General features: G+C 40.7%; 1 protein-coding gene across 2 annotated transcripts in view; it reads left to right on the top strand.

The window, feature by feature from the left end:
• SSBP2 (single stranded DNA binding protein 2) overlaps nucleotides 1-14,896 on the top strand; it is a 166,507-nt gene that overhangs the window by 44,781 nt on the left and 106,830 nt on the right. For both annotated transcript variants that reach the window (XM_066614002.1, XM_066614001.1), the window contains exons 2-4: nucleotides 2,203-2,275; nucleotides 4,841-4,902; nucleotides 6,930-7,014. In XM_066614002.1, coding sequence (XP_066470099.1) covers nucleotides 2,203-2,275; nucleotides 4,841-4,902; nucleotides 6,930-7,014 — 220 coding nt within the window. The remainder of the gene's footprint in view (nucleotides 1-2,202; nucleotides 2,276-4,840; nucleotides 4,903-6,929; nucleotides 7,015-14,896) is intronic.

The raw sequence follows: 14,896 nt of genomic DNA, 5'->3' as shown, positions 1-14,896 counted from the left end.
AGCACTTTGTAATCACATAGGAACTCATTAGCTGCAAGTGACAGAAAAGAAAAAGTGCAAATCCTGATCACATTTCCATCATATGGGAGAGCCCAATTATCACATGGTCTGCTCTTTCTGCTGAAGTGACACTTGGCAACTTAGTAGCTGAGAGGTGCTCTGTGAAGTAATGCCTTGATAGAAATGGTACTGCTGAAAGGGTAGCCCTTGTGATAATTGGGCTCTTTCAGTGTCTCCCTCTCTCACCAGTCTTGATCTGTTCCTTCCCTGTAGTATTTCTTACCTTCTGTGGCTTCCTTTCGCTTCTCTGTCTCAGAGCCTTGGCAGAAGCAGTGCTGTGAAGGGTGTGCTAGGAGAACCCAGTTATCACGTGGGCCAGATAAAAATATTATGCGGTCCATAGCCAGCCCACAAGCATTATGTTTGACACCTCAGCACAAGAGCCTTAGTTTTTTCCTTTAAAAAGAACATTCAAAGATATGAAAACTGCCGACTGCCTTCTTAAAAGATATTTATGTTGGAATAACTGTCTACACTAGATACACAATCTGTGATTTGGTTGTATTAGTGATTCATGACTATGGACCTCTAGTGGTCCACCATGCAGAGTAAGGTGGTTACCAAGACCAAGAGGAAAATACCTCTACAGAAGTCCTTCTAGACCGGAAAGTTAAGAATGCTAAGTACTTGTAATCTACATTACAAACTACAGGAAATCTGTCATCTTGGTAAAATTTTACTTTTGGCATTAATCACTTATTATTTTCCCCTAAGACAATTTCATGTGGTGACTTTCTTGTGAAAGATAAGTGACTATGACTTTGCATCTCCAAAAATATTAAAGATATTTGCTTATTATACACATTACTTTCACAGTGTGCATTTACTCATGAGTAGGCAAGTGTGCCTGGGCTCTCATTGAAGGCCAGGCAAAGGGGAACACAAGGCCATCAGAATGTTTCTGATCTGATGAACACGGAGCTCAAGAAACGCTCCAGAAGGCAGCATTTTCACCATAATAAAAATGGAGGCTTTAGCAACTGATAAAAGTGAAAGCTTGGTGGATCCCAATAGAATGTCATTTTAAAAAGAAGGTCCTTGTGCTATAAAGTTTGAGAACCACTGAACTAATGTGAACTGTGCCCAACAGACATGCATTTTAGTATTGAATGTTCTTATAGTGGCTAGGTTCCAAATACCCAGCTATTACCTGGCATAACGTTCTTCCTTCACTTTGTGGATTTAGAATGCTATGTTCATTTTATGGAAATTGCAGAGCAATGTGTAAAGTTGCCAACCTTTTCTGGCAAGGTGTCTGTGCCTTCTAATAGTTCCATGGAAGCAGAACTTCAACAGAAGTTTCCTTTCTGCTTCCACACATTGGGAAGAGCTTAATGTTATGGATTTCCCCCTCCTATGTAGCTGATTAAAATGAAAAGCATAAATTCTGCCAAGAAAAATATATAAGCCTGCTGCATACATAAGACTTTAAGAGAAATCAGGAATGCCTCTTTTTTTACTGTTCAGGCAAAGTTATATTTTCTTAACATTTATTTGCTCCCCAAACATAATTTTAAATCCAGAAACCATACAGAACCGTAAATAAGAATTTTAAGAAATACTGTGTACCTAACATGTGCATACTTAGACAGAAATTCTTCTAAAATGAATGAAACAAAATTCTGAATATGTATAGGTAGGTTTGTCATAGGGTATTAATGTGAACGACAAATGAAGCTGTCTTATTCTGAGTTACACCATTGCTTCAACTAGTCCTGCTAAGCAGAAATAGAACTAATGCACTAAGAATTCATATTTTATGTTCAGTAACTCTTTAGAAATGTTCAGTACTGCTATAATTATAGATAAGTTGTGGTGTTTACTGTAATCATAGCTTTGTGTGGATAAATATAGATTAATAGTAACTGAACTGTTATGAGCTAACTGGGCACATGTCCAAGATAATAAAATATTGACAGGCTTGGAAATTTGCATAATAGCATTATAAACTTTGTGATTTTGTTCACATATACAGTTGGAAAAAGTTATAAGAATGTAAATGAAACACAACAGTCTTTTATTAGTGTATTTTCTTGTCTCTGATAGTATATAATGCTTCAACCAACGTGCTGAAGTTCATTGATAATTCTGAATTTTTCAAATAATAGTTTTAACAGTGAGTGTCTTTTTTTCTGTTTCCAGGTTAGCACTATATGTATATGAATATCTGCTCCATGTAGGAGCACAGAAATCTGCGCAGACATTTTTATCAGAGGTATGTTTCCTATAATTTTTACTTTCTGCAATTCCTAATTACTGCTTCATTGGCTTCATTACTGGCCTAATTGGCTTCATTGGCTTCATTACTGGCTTAATAAAAGAACTAGACCAAGCCTGCAAATTTATAATTCAAACCATTATCTGCTGCCACACCCTCAACTTACATGGGCTCACCCATCTATATCCCTTGTGTGCAACCTTTCAGTGTGCTTGATTTTGTCATTGGTGGAAATTAAGCAAGGAGTATATCTATGCATCAGCCATGCTTCTGTGTTACTCTATCAGGTAAATTTTGTACAGATGGGCCTTTTTATCTCACAGGTTCGGAACCTGCAGGTTTGACTCACGTGGGATCTAAACCTGTGATGGAGGGCCCCACCTGACCTCTGGATGCAACCAGAAGGCCTCTGGTCTTCTGAAAACTGGAAGTGTCTTTTTGACACCTCCATGCAGTTTTCCAAAGGCTAGGGTGGCCGTATGTGGCCTCTCTGGGCCTCAGAACATGGCCCAGACCTATGATTATCACGGGTTTTGGCAACCAAGGGGGTTCTGGGAATGGATCCCCCATGGATGCCAAGGGCTAACAGTACTGTGGCTGCTTTTCTTTGCTCTCTGCCTTGGCCATGCCTGCTTTTCTGGAGGCAGTTGGTATTCACCTTCGGTTGGTGTTTGTTTAAATATCTGATTTGAGCAGAATCTGAAATAATAATTCAACTATTCTGTAACCATGTTAAAAATGACTTTTCTTGGTACCCATCTCACTGTTTTCTCAGTATCATGATGTGGTTTTTGGTTTTGAAGTTTTGTGGTAAATGACTGTCCCCAAACCTATGGCATAAATTTAAGAATTGTAGGCATTCTCAGTGTTCTGGAAACTCCTATCATCTATGGATTGCAATTCCAATTCCCAGCATTAATTTATATTCCCAAGTTTACTACTTATGCAGTCCTGCACTGAGGTGGGTCTATCCATTTAATGTTGCGATTATTCATTTTCCTTTTTTACCAAAGAAATGGATTCTCTAAACCAATGTTTCTTAAACTGTGGGTCGGGACCCACTAGGTGGGTTGCGAGCCAATTTCAGGTGGGTCCCCATTCATTTCAGTATTTTATTTTTAATATATTAGACTTGATGCTCATATGGTATGTGACTGCATTTGGGGAAATGTTACAGCCCTGTACTTTTAACAAGCTACTATGTATATGCTTTTAACACTGATAGCCAATGGGTCTTACTCCTGGGTAAGTGTGGGTAGTATTGCAGCCTCAGATTGTTAAAACTTTTCCTGCTTGATGATGTCACTTCCAATTATGACATCACTTCTAGTGGGTCCTGACAGATTTTCATTGTAAAAAGTGGGCCCCTGTGCCAAATGTGTGAGAACCACTGCTCTGGACATTACCAAGTCTCTCTACCACCAAAGTAACCAATATCATTGATAATTGGGAATGGCAGATCTTTTGTAGTCTTGGTTTGGCACCTTCAGGTAGAATCTCCATAGTAACTGTGAATGTTGTCCAATAGTAATATTTAGAATGTTCAGTTTAAAAAGTAGTATAATTTCCGTAAAAAAATTTTTTTAAGATAGTTGAAGAAGCATACATTTTTTAAGATAAGAAGTTAAGTCATTTTTCAGTAATGTATAGTATTAGGATTAGTAAAAATATGTAATGGAACCAACATGGTTTCAGAAAAAGAATAATATTGTGGAAGGGTTAAAATGCATACTAGCATTGATTTCAACAAGGCATTGTGACCTTCTGCCTGTGGATTTTACTGTGACTTTCTCTTCTAGCTTGAAGCTGAAGCTAGCATTTTTTTTGTAAGTTTTCATCAGTATTGGCCACACTAAGAAAGGTAGTTCCTCTGGGTGACCAGTAGGTGGTGTGCTCTCCTGTTTTGGTTTCACAGATCAAGGGTTGGGTGGGAGATCTTGAATTCAAGCTTTGACTAATTCTGGGTGGTATAGAGAGAGGTATACAGATTTTTGAGGTGTTCTCTCATTGTACTATAATTCAGAATCATCCAGTGAAATTACTCTGCAGTATAGGACAGATTACCACTACTTTGCACAATGAATATTTAACTTATGGAATTTGGTATAATAAGATCTAGTTAGGGACACCAATTGAGATGGCTTAAAAACCACATTAGATAAAGTCATGGAGAATAGGTTTATCAGTGGCTACTGGAGAGCTACTTAGCCATGATAGCTAAGTCCTGAGGCAATATATCTCTGCATACTAGATGTTCTCAATACAAGAGAGGGCTGTTGTGTCAGTTCAAGAGAGGGCAGCTATCCTGATTGTAAGGTTTCTAGGGGCATCTACCTAGTCACCATTGATAACAGAATGCTGGGCTGGCTGGCTCTTTCGATCATATCAAGAAGAGATGTTCTTGTATTCTTAAGACTCAATTGATTGAAGCATGCAGTCTTAGCTGATAATAGCTGCAAGAGACACTGTAAAGGAATAATAGGTGGGTTGAAGGAATTTAACATTTAATGAATATCTTTAGGCTGAATGGAAAAGTGTAATCATGATTTGTATTGTTTTTAGATAAGATGGGAAAAAAACATCACATTGGGCGAACCCCCAGGATTCTTACACTCTTGGTGGTGGTAAGTGTTTGAAGTTTGTAAAGTTTTTGTTTTTGTTTTAAAATTTTGAGCATGACAAAATTTGTATCGAAGTTGTAAAAAACTGAAATAAATGTCCAGTTGCTTGTGGGCAGGAATGGATGCGGGCACCATTAAAGGTGGACTGTCAGCGTATTTCTTAGAAAAAACAAAGTTGCATAGTTTTGTGTGTGTGTGTGTGTGTGTGTGTGTGTGTGTGTGTGTGTGTGTGTGTGAGAGAGAGAGAGAGAATTGCGTTCTTGAGTAAAAAGACAATCAGGTCTGTCACTCTCCTCCCCACCCTGAGCTACAGTATACATTGAAAAAGCAATATAATCTGGCAATTAGCTGTTGCACTAGGTCCTACAGGAAGGCTGCCAACAAATTTTCAGGTTTGATACATATTATTGTTTTATATTAGATGACAAATTTGCTCACTTCAGGAGCTGTTTATATGCGTGAGTATTGTAGCACTCAGGGGACTCTATTGTGTACAAGGGCATCTACATTAAAATCAGTAGAGGGCTGCTCTTAGCACAGTAGATAACAAGTATTGTACAGGATTGCAGTATATGCAGTAGCGTAGCTTGAGCTGGGTCTCTAAGATTTTGCATGCACCTGAATGCATGCAAGCAGCATGTTCAAGCAGCTCCAGAGCCATTCCCAGCAGTGAGAGCAAAATGGAAACAGGAAGTGGGTCATGATCATATTAGGGAGCAGTTTTGAGATGTGGGGAGACCCTCAGAGGGAACCGTGGGCCCCCTACAATCTCCAGAGGGCTGGCACTACTCCTAGTAAAAGAATCTCTTTTGTGCAGCAGTTGCCCAATTCCCACACTGACTTGCAGAGGTCCCAAGTCTCCTGGAGAGTTTGAGAACCTCTGACGTGGGGGTTGTGGCCATATCCTGTTGAAACTGTCCACTTTAACATATGAAAAAGCTTTTATAGGAGCCACTGGAGATACAGGATGACATCTCCTGGAACCATGCGCTAGATGCCAGTCCTTGGCCCGTGGGAATAAATCATGCCTGTGATAATATAGTACAGAGAGAATCCCAGAATATTAGATTTGGAAGGGAAATTGGAGATCATCTCATTCATCTAGTTCAGGGGTGTCCAAACATTTTGGCAGGAGGGCCACATCATCTCTCTCGCACTGTGTCGGGGGCTGGGAAAAAAAGAATCAATTTAAATTTCAAATTTGAATAAATTTACATAAATGAATATATATAGAGATGGAACTTAAATGAATAAATGAAGGTCTTGCAATAGTTCAAGGCCTATAAAAGGCCTTGCACAAAGCAAGGCCAGCCTTTCCTTTGCTGCCACTACTGGATCACAGATGTGAAACAGCAAGTAGCGGAGGGCCAGAGGCTCATTGGAGACTGGGGGTTCCCTGAGGGCCGCCTTGAGAGGCCTCGAGGGCCACATGTGGCCCCAGGGCTGGGGTTTGGGCAGTCCTGCTCTGTTTTAAATGACATGTCATAATGTGACATATTTTAAAATCTGTATAAATGTAATTAATGTGATTGAGCTTGTTTATCCCCTTACTGCACCCCCACTCCGCATCCATCTCTTATGTGAGATGCATACTGTATAGGATTAGACCCTGAGTTTAGATTGGGTGTTAACTTTCAGGATAGCTGCTTGAAAAGATAGTTGAATGTATCTTTAGATTTTGATATACTCAACATGTCTGTCAACTTCTATATTTCTTTGCATCTTCTATGTAAAGCAAATAAGAGTTTGAATGTTGTTCATACCTTGTACCAAAATATAGAGAAGACAGGGTGGTGTCCTTTTAGTCTGCATAATGGCAATTTTAGCCTTCACTGCTCTTGTGTTTGCTGAATTCCAGCAGTTTGTAAGGTAAAAATACTGATAGAGCACAAAACATAGCTTATAAAGGATGAGAGGACATGGTAGGTATTGCTGCAGTAACAGTGCTATAATTTGTATATGTTTGTGGGATCATACATTTGAAGTGCATGTAAAGTGCATGTTATGATGCCTTTCTCTTTTACTTTCAGTGTATTTTGGGATCTCTATTGTGCAGCTCCCGAAAGACGTGAAACATGTGAACACTCAAGTGAAGCGAAAGCCTTTCATGACTATGTAAGCCTTCATTGTTTCTTCACTACATTTTGTTTACTGATTTTGTTCGCAGGTAGAACCTGCTATGTGTTTGGTTTCTTCAAGTATTCAGAATGAGTTCAGCTATCTGTTTGCAATCATGTGATAAACGGTGTAATATATTTTTCCTTAACGTAGTCATTTGATATGATGTTTTGGCCCAATCCTATGCAATTTTCCAGCTCTAACTGCAGCCACAATACATCCCTGTGGTCAGGAAACAAACATTCCCTTGCCTAAAGGAAGCCTCTGTAGCTGCCTCCCCCCACTGCAGGAGGCAGCACACGCCATGTTGGTACAACTGCATTAGCTCTGGGAAGTTGGGTAGGCTTGGGCCTTTTGAACACATACCATTCTGGTTTTTCTGTATGTTTTGATATAGTTCAATTAAACACTTGTCAAAACAAGTTTCTTTCAGATTCAGAGTCATTCTGAAAGATGTTGCCTCTTAATACTTTGATAGTTGAATTCCCCACAATTAGCATGCATTTGATCAGAAAGTACAGTCACTGAGTCATGTAAAATCATGGTTTATTTTGTAGGATTGTAGTTTGATCAATCACCTGAACTGGAAAAAACTAGAAATCATGGTTTATTTTGGGCAGACACACCAGAAGCATGATCTTAGCTCATAGTTTGAAATTGATTTATTAACCAGGATTTTGCCCAACTGTCTGAATTTAAATACTGGCTTATTTCACAAACCCCATCCTTGCAGTTCTGCTGTCTACATAGATGCCAATCTTGCTCTAGAGGGAAATAGCTTTAGGCCAGCAGTGCTCAAATTTACACCTGCTGTGTGCCTGGAATGCTGTCCCCATCTGGACCACATTTGAGCATTCCACTTGGGTGCTGTGCAAGACTTCCTCGTTTGGAGGACAGGGGCGATCTGGGCAGTCGTGTTGTCTGCCTGGCATCCAAGAAGGCGGTGCGAAAGGACATCTGAGTAAACTCAACTGCGCAGAGGTTCTTGTCCCCTGATCGAGGGGGACTTTGTGCGATGCCTGAGCAGAACCGGAAGGTCTGCTCACCAGGTAGATGGATCCACGAAAATGCTGAATCTGACTCCTGGGCCACTGTTTGCGCGGTTCTGCTCCAGGCTGTAAACTGCTTTAGATAAACATGTGTTGCTTAGCAGACAAAGATGACACAACTCTTTGTCATACAGATCTTCTTCTCACTTTGAAATGCGTAGACAGACAGCTTCTCTGTTTAACTTCTCTTCCAGATAAATGCAGAGGGCTTTCAGGACATCTTGTCTTGAGTGTGTTCATAAAGGGGTAAAAGACTTACCTTTATGTTGTTCTATTGAGAATGGGTACAAAATAGTTAACTCTTTGTGCGTCTGTGGCGGGAGAGGGAGAAGAACTGTGTTCCTCTGCAGCCAGAGATATCCCAAAAGTCTAGTACAGTCATCAGCTTACATGTCCCTTTCTCCTTTGAATCAATGAGAAGAATGTCACTGAAGATGTGAAGTTGGGCAGTTCATGGGAAGATTAAAGAATAGGAGTGGGGTGGGGGGATAAGCCAGGATTTGGTGTGTGTTTGTGGAGCCTGTCCTGGCTTATCTAATAAAACATAGTTAAAATAATTAAAATTATTAATTAAAATAATTAATGATTTCTTGTGATGCCCATTACATGGTGATAATTTGTTCAACTCATTGAGTCAGCTGAGATATCATGACAAAGCATGGTTCAAAAGGTTTTACTGGTGTTTGGTGTGATCCCTGAATAGCCAAAACACATTTGTTGTGTGTGTGACAAACTCAGAACTGGAAACTGTCATTTGAAGTAAACTTGGGAGCCATTTGTGTGACTTGGTCGGACATGCAAATTGAGAAATAATGGTTACAGTCACTCGGCTTCTGGAAACCCCCACACTATATAAAAGGAGTGGATGTACAGCAGGTTGTATCCAAGCTATTACTCATTTGAAGGTATTTCCATCTGCGATTCCATCCTGTTCTGGAAGGTCTCCTCACATTGTGTGGCAGCTTTTTGTGAGAGAGGTAGGAGACTGCAGTGGGAAGGAGGAGATGGGAAAGTTCTTTTCTGCAAACCTCATTCTGCTTTCTGTTGGGGGGAAAAAAAAAGACAAGGACCTCTTGTTATTAGTTCCCTAAGCATACCATCCTCAGGGCTTTGTTTGCTTTTACATTTGTGCCCTACAGAATGCACCCTAAATAGGATGCCAATGAGAGAAATTTGGTGTGGAGGTGAATGCTCCTGAAACTGGTGCATGAAAAGACAGTGTACTGTGCAAACCACAAGTTGTCATCTGCTTGCCTACTTCCTAGGAATAGTTGATGATGATGTGGCATCAATGATGTGGCTTCCCAGTGATGATGTGGCAAGACATGTGGTGGTGCTGCACTGAGTAAGGGAGAAAAGTTTAGGATGTTACGTGGGGGAACTCTTAGGAAGCAGTCAAGATCAAGGATGAGGTAAGAGTCCCACAAGAGTATGAGGGCAATGTTGTATAAGGGCTGTGTTCACTCTGTGTTGAAGCATAGTTTATCTGTAGATTTGGAATCTTTAAATGGTTGTTAATGAAAACCATTGAATTTGAGCTATTGCTGTATGAGAATATAAAAACTTCAGCAGCAAGTCCATAAATATACGTTTATTCTGATTACACTGTAACTTATATTATTGCTTTTGAAGCTATATTTCTAAATACTAATCATAACTGGAACCCTATTTTGGTATAATGGTATTTGAAATTTTAAGTTTCATAAATCAAGCAGAAGGAGTAGTTTTACCTTTTGTAGAGTTTAACTTAAATAAGGATTAAAGAATTGTTTCTTTAATTATTAGTATTATATAGGCATTATATTATATAGGCATATTATATATTATATAGGCATCATTTAGTAATTGTGATTTAAGAACTGTTTTGAAACATTGTAATATGCTAGGTATTAAACATACATGTTACAGGCATAGTGTAATTGCTGGATATTTTAAGCAGTACTAATTTTCATTTATGATAATAGTTGGAATGATACACAGTACAATTGTCCCCTATGTCCTTGGGGGATACTGCTACCTCGGATTCCCAAAACCACTGATAGCAGCTAATCCTATACTTACTGTTGCTCTGTGCAAGCCCTCCAAACTGCTTCCTGTTAGCACTTGCTTGCTAGTGCTTGCCCTCCAATAAAGTTTGTGAGTAACTGAAATAGTCAACAGATATGGGGTGGGGGGGTGGCTGTACCTACTTTTTTTGTAAATGACCCTCTTAAGGAGAATTAAAATTTAATCCACAACCACAATAAATCAGCATTATCTGTTTCAAACGAAGGGCATTCTTGAAGAGTACAGGTGCTACAGAATGCTGTGAAAACGAAATCAGACACTGAGAGCTAGACTAAGGCTATAGGAGGCAATAGAGAGAACACTAACAGGAAGTGGGCATCAGAGAAAGCAGACAAAAAATGCTAAATTCCACTTCCTGTCAGTGTTCTCTCTCTTTATTCCTACAGTCTTAGTATAGCAGTTCTAAGTCTAGTGTTCTCAGTGTCTGGTTTTGTTTTCTTAGCATTTTATAGCAAAGAAAAAAAGCTGCATCTTTCAAAGCTTTGGCAAAAGAAGAGAGGTGTCATGAGGGCAAAATTAGTGAACTGTGGATATGGGTTCCATGTATACAGGGGGACATTTGTATAGCCTTAGTGTAGCAGTTCTAACTCTAGTGTTCTCAGCATCACTTGTGTCACCTGTATAAGTATAATAGTGTTATCTGTCTTTAGAATTTCTGAAATACACTTAAGTGTAAATAGTACTTCTTGCAGTTTATTCTCACAACAAAAATGAAATGAACAGATCTCTGCTCGCTATCTAGAGCTGAGGTGTCCAAACTTTTTGACAAGAGGGCTACATTATTTCTCTGACACTGTGTCAGGGGCCAGGAAAAAAGAATTTTACATTTAAAATTTGAATAAATTTACATAACTGTACATATTGTATGAATGCATGAAGGTCTTGTGATAGCTTAAGGCAGGGGTGTCCAAACTTTTTGGCAAGAGGACCACATCTCTCTGACAGTGTCAGGGGGGATTAATTTACATTTCAAATTTGAATAAATTTACATAAATGAATATAATAGAGATGGAACTTATTTGAATGAATGAGGGTCTTGCAATAGCTCAAGGCCTATAAAAAGCCTTGCACAAAGCAAGGTCAGCCTTTTGTTTGCTGCTGCAGCATCACAGATATGAAACAGCAAGCAGTGGAGGGAGCCTTCATCCCACAGCTCAGGCAAGAGGTAGAACAGTCGCCCTCAGGTTGAGAGCAGTTGTGTCTCTGGAGGTTCAGAGGCTCATTGGAGACTGGGGGCTCCCTGAAGCCTGGATTGTGAGTCCTCGAGAGCTGCCCCAGGGCTGGGGTTTGGGTACCGCTGGCTTAAGGCCTTGCACAAAGCAAGGCTGGCCTTTGCTGCTGTTGCTACTTCACAGATGTAAAACAGCAAGCAGTGGAGGAGCCCTCAGCATGCAGCTCATGTAAGAGGTTGGAGAGTTGGCCTTTGTGCTGACAGCAGTTGCGTTGGGCCAACGTGGGCTTCAGCAAGTGTCCCATAGGGCTGCAAATGGCCCCCAGTCTGGAGTTTGGGCCCCCCTGATCTAGAACAGGGGTCTTCAAACCCCGGTGTAGGGGTCACATGTGATCCTCCAGAGGATTTGATCTGGTCTACGGCATGTGTTTGGGAAGCTTGGTTGTTTTGGCCCACAGCAACCTGCTTACGGGCTGGGTACACAAAGCCTTGTGTAAAGATCACCCCAGAAAGCTCTGCACCTGCAGGGTTTCTCTTGGAAAGAGAGCTCTCCTGTGGTAGTGTGGGGTGGGGCGGGGGTTTCTTCTGCCTGATTCGCAACTCCACAAATTATATACACCCTTTGAAAACCCAAGAGAAGGAGTTCCAAATACATTCAATACCCTGATGGCCAATCAGTCCCATCTTTCCAACACTTAGTGAAAGCATATTTTACAAATTTTTCTCAGATTTCTCCCAAGTTGTTACTCAATTGTTCCCAACTCTTTATCCGTGCAACACTTTAATTCTCTCCCCAATACATGAAAATAAATTTCCCCTTCAATAAACTTTTTTCCAAAAATACTGATTTACTATCATATCCTTCAGTTTCCAAATTCATTTTCCCAAATTAACTTCCCATTTCAAAATCCATTTCCCTCTCTGTGCTGATTTGCAAATCAGTTTTGTCCTCTGCTCCCTCCAGTCCTTTTTCAAAATCCACTCCTCTCCCTTCTGTCTCTAATGTAGTTATTATTTATTTTTTTCTGGCCCTTGACACTGTGTCAGATATATGATGTGGTCCTCATGCCAAAAAGTTTAGAGACCCCTGATCTAAAGAACAAGACTTACAAGGAGAAGAGTCTTGAAGTGGAAGTTGTCACATAATGTAATGCTACCTCAGAAAAATCTATTCCTGCTTATAGGAAACTATCATGGGAGGGGGAAAGGTTATTCTAGAACCCTTTCCCCTGATATCTAGTTTTCTGAGTAGGAAGGGATTTTTTTTAGTATGGATCAGTATTCAGTTATGAGAGTTTCTACCTTCAGTCTGAAATAGTACAATTCAGATGCAGATTTACATCATCAGTGAGAATGTAAGCCTTAGTGACTGACTCAAAATACTGGTTCATTGTGTGACTGAGCAAGGACTAAAACTTGAGATTACAACGTAAAAATCCAGTGTTTACATAAGAACATAAGAACAGCTCCACTGGATCAGGCCATAGGCCCATCTAGTCCAGCTTCCTGTATCTCACAGCGGCCCACCAAATGCCCCAGGAAGCACACCAGATAACAAGAGACCTCATCCTGGTGCCTTCCCTTGCTTCTGGCATTCTGACATAACCCATTTCTAAAATCAGGAGGTTGTGCATACACATCATGGCTTGTACCCCATAATGGATTTTTCTTCCAGAAACTTGTCCAATCCCCTTTTAAAGGCGTCTAGGCTAGACGCCAGCACCACATCCTGTGGCAAGGACTTCCACAGACCGACCACACGCTGAGTAAAGAAATATTTTCTTTTGTCTGTCCTAACCCGCCCAACACTCAATTTTAGTGGATGCCCCCTGGTTCTGGTATTATGTGAGAGTGTAAAGAGCATCTCCCTATCCACTCTGTCCATCCCCTGCATAATTTTGTATGTCTCAATCATGCCCCCCCTCAGGCGTCTCTTTTCTAGGCTGAAGAGGCCCAAACGCCGTAGCCTTTCCTCATAAGGAAGGTGCCCCAGCCCCGTAATCATCTTAGTCGCTCTCTTTTGCACCTTTTTCATTTCTATTATGTCTTTTTTGAGATGCGGCGACCAGAACTGGACACAATACTCCAGGTGTAGCCTTACCATAGATTTGTACAACGGCATTATAATATTAGCCGTTTTGTTCTCAATACCCTTCCTAATGATCCCAAGCATAGAATTGGCCTTCTTCACTTCCGCCGCACATTGGGTCGACACTTTCATCGACCTGTCCACCACCACCCCAAGATCTCTCTCCTGATCTGTCACAGACAGCTCAGAACCCATCAGCCTATATCTAAAGTTTTGATTTTTTGCCCCAATGTGCATAACTTTACACTTATTGACATTGAAGCGCATCTGCCATTTTGCTGCCCATTCTGCCAGTCTGGAGAGATCCTTCTGGAGCTCCTCACAATCACTTCTGGTCTTCACCACTCGGAAAAGTTTCGTGTTGTCTGCAGACTTAGTCACCTCACCGCTCAACCCTGTCTCCAGGTCATTTATGAAAAGGTTGAAAAGCACCGGTCCCAGGACAGATCCTTGGGGCACACCGCTTTTCACTTCTCTCCATTGTGAAAATTGCCCATTGACACCCACTCTCTGCTTCCTGGCCTCCAACCAGTTCTCAATCCATGAGAGGACCTGTCCTCTAATTCCCTGACTGTGGAGTTTTTTCAGTAGCCTTTGGTTTCATTGGTTGCATCACACTTGCCATCTCAAAAATATTCACATGTACCAGAGGGGTTACGCATACTTGCTAAATAAGTTTCTTGACAAGAATTGATTGTTGGACTAGTAAGGGGCCTGAATTCAACAATTCTCATCCCCCATAAATGAATGGCACTGTTAAAACTGTGCTGATCATCTATCAGTGGATGTATGTACAGGTCTGATCTGGCTGCAATCATTATGCAAATATTCTTGGGGCTTATAACCCTTGGCAGACTGTACTGAATGAAGAGTTTCATATGAAAAGAGTAGCCCTGAGGTAAATCTTCCCTTCTTCATATATGTTCTTATGACATACGTTTTCTTGAAATAGTGGTTATCCCTGTGCAGCTTGTGCATATCTTTGTAGGTTGAGTCTCATTATTTGTGAGGGTTCCATTCCCAGAACTCACTGGATGGTTAAAAAACACAGTAAAGCAAATCAGTTTAAAAAAACAAAGTCGCTCCTGTGATTTAAAACAGCCTTGCTGACTTTTTGTAATGCACACAGAGGCAATCAGTCTCTTTGCCACAGCACAGTGGTTGAAAATGGCTGGTGTATTGGAACACATGTTAGATGCAGTTTTTGGCCTCCATCTTGTAAGTGTTCTCAAGCTTCTTTCTGTGTTTGGCTCAGTGATAACATTAGGTTAGGAATGTGTGATTGTGTGAAGCTTGACCAGAAACAGATATTTGGGAGAAAATCGTAGTCTGGGAGATGAAGGGAAGTGAACTTTATTGCCCCAAATGTAGCCTTTGCTGAAACAGGGCCCCTTGGTGCTAGCTAACATCAAGGGAAAGTAGACAGTTCTCACAGAGTTGCTGTCTACAATCCTAGGATGTGTCAGTGAAGATACGGTGTCTCATTTGGCCATGCTGGTAAGA

Source organism: Tiliqua scincoides, chromosome 2 (assembly GCF_035046505.1).
Source record: "Tiliqua scincoides isolate rTilSci1 chromosome 2, rTilSci1.hap2, whole genome shotgun sequence".
Lineage (NCBI taxonomy): Eukaryota > Metazoa > Chordata > Lepidosauria > Squamata > Scincidae > Tiliqua > Tiliqua scincoides.
This window is presented reverse-complemented; position numbering and strand designations above follow the sequence as displayed.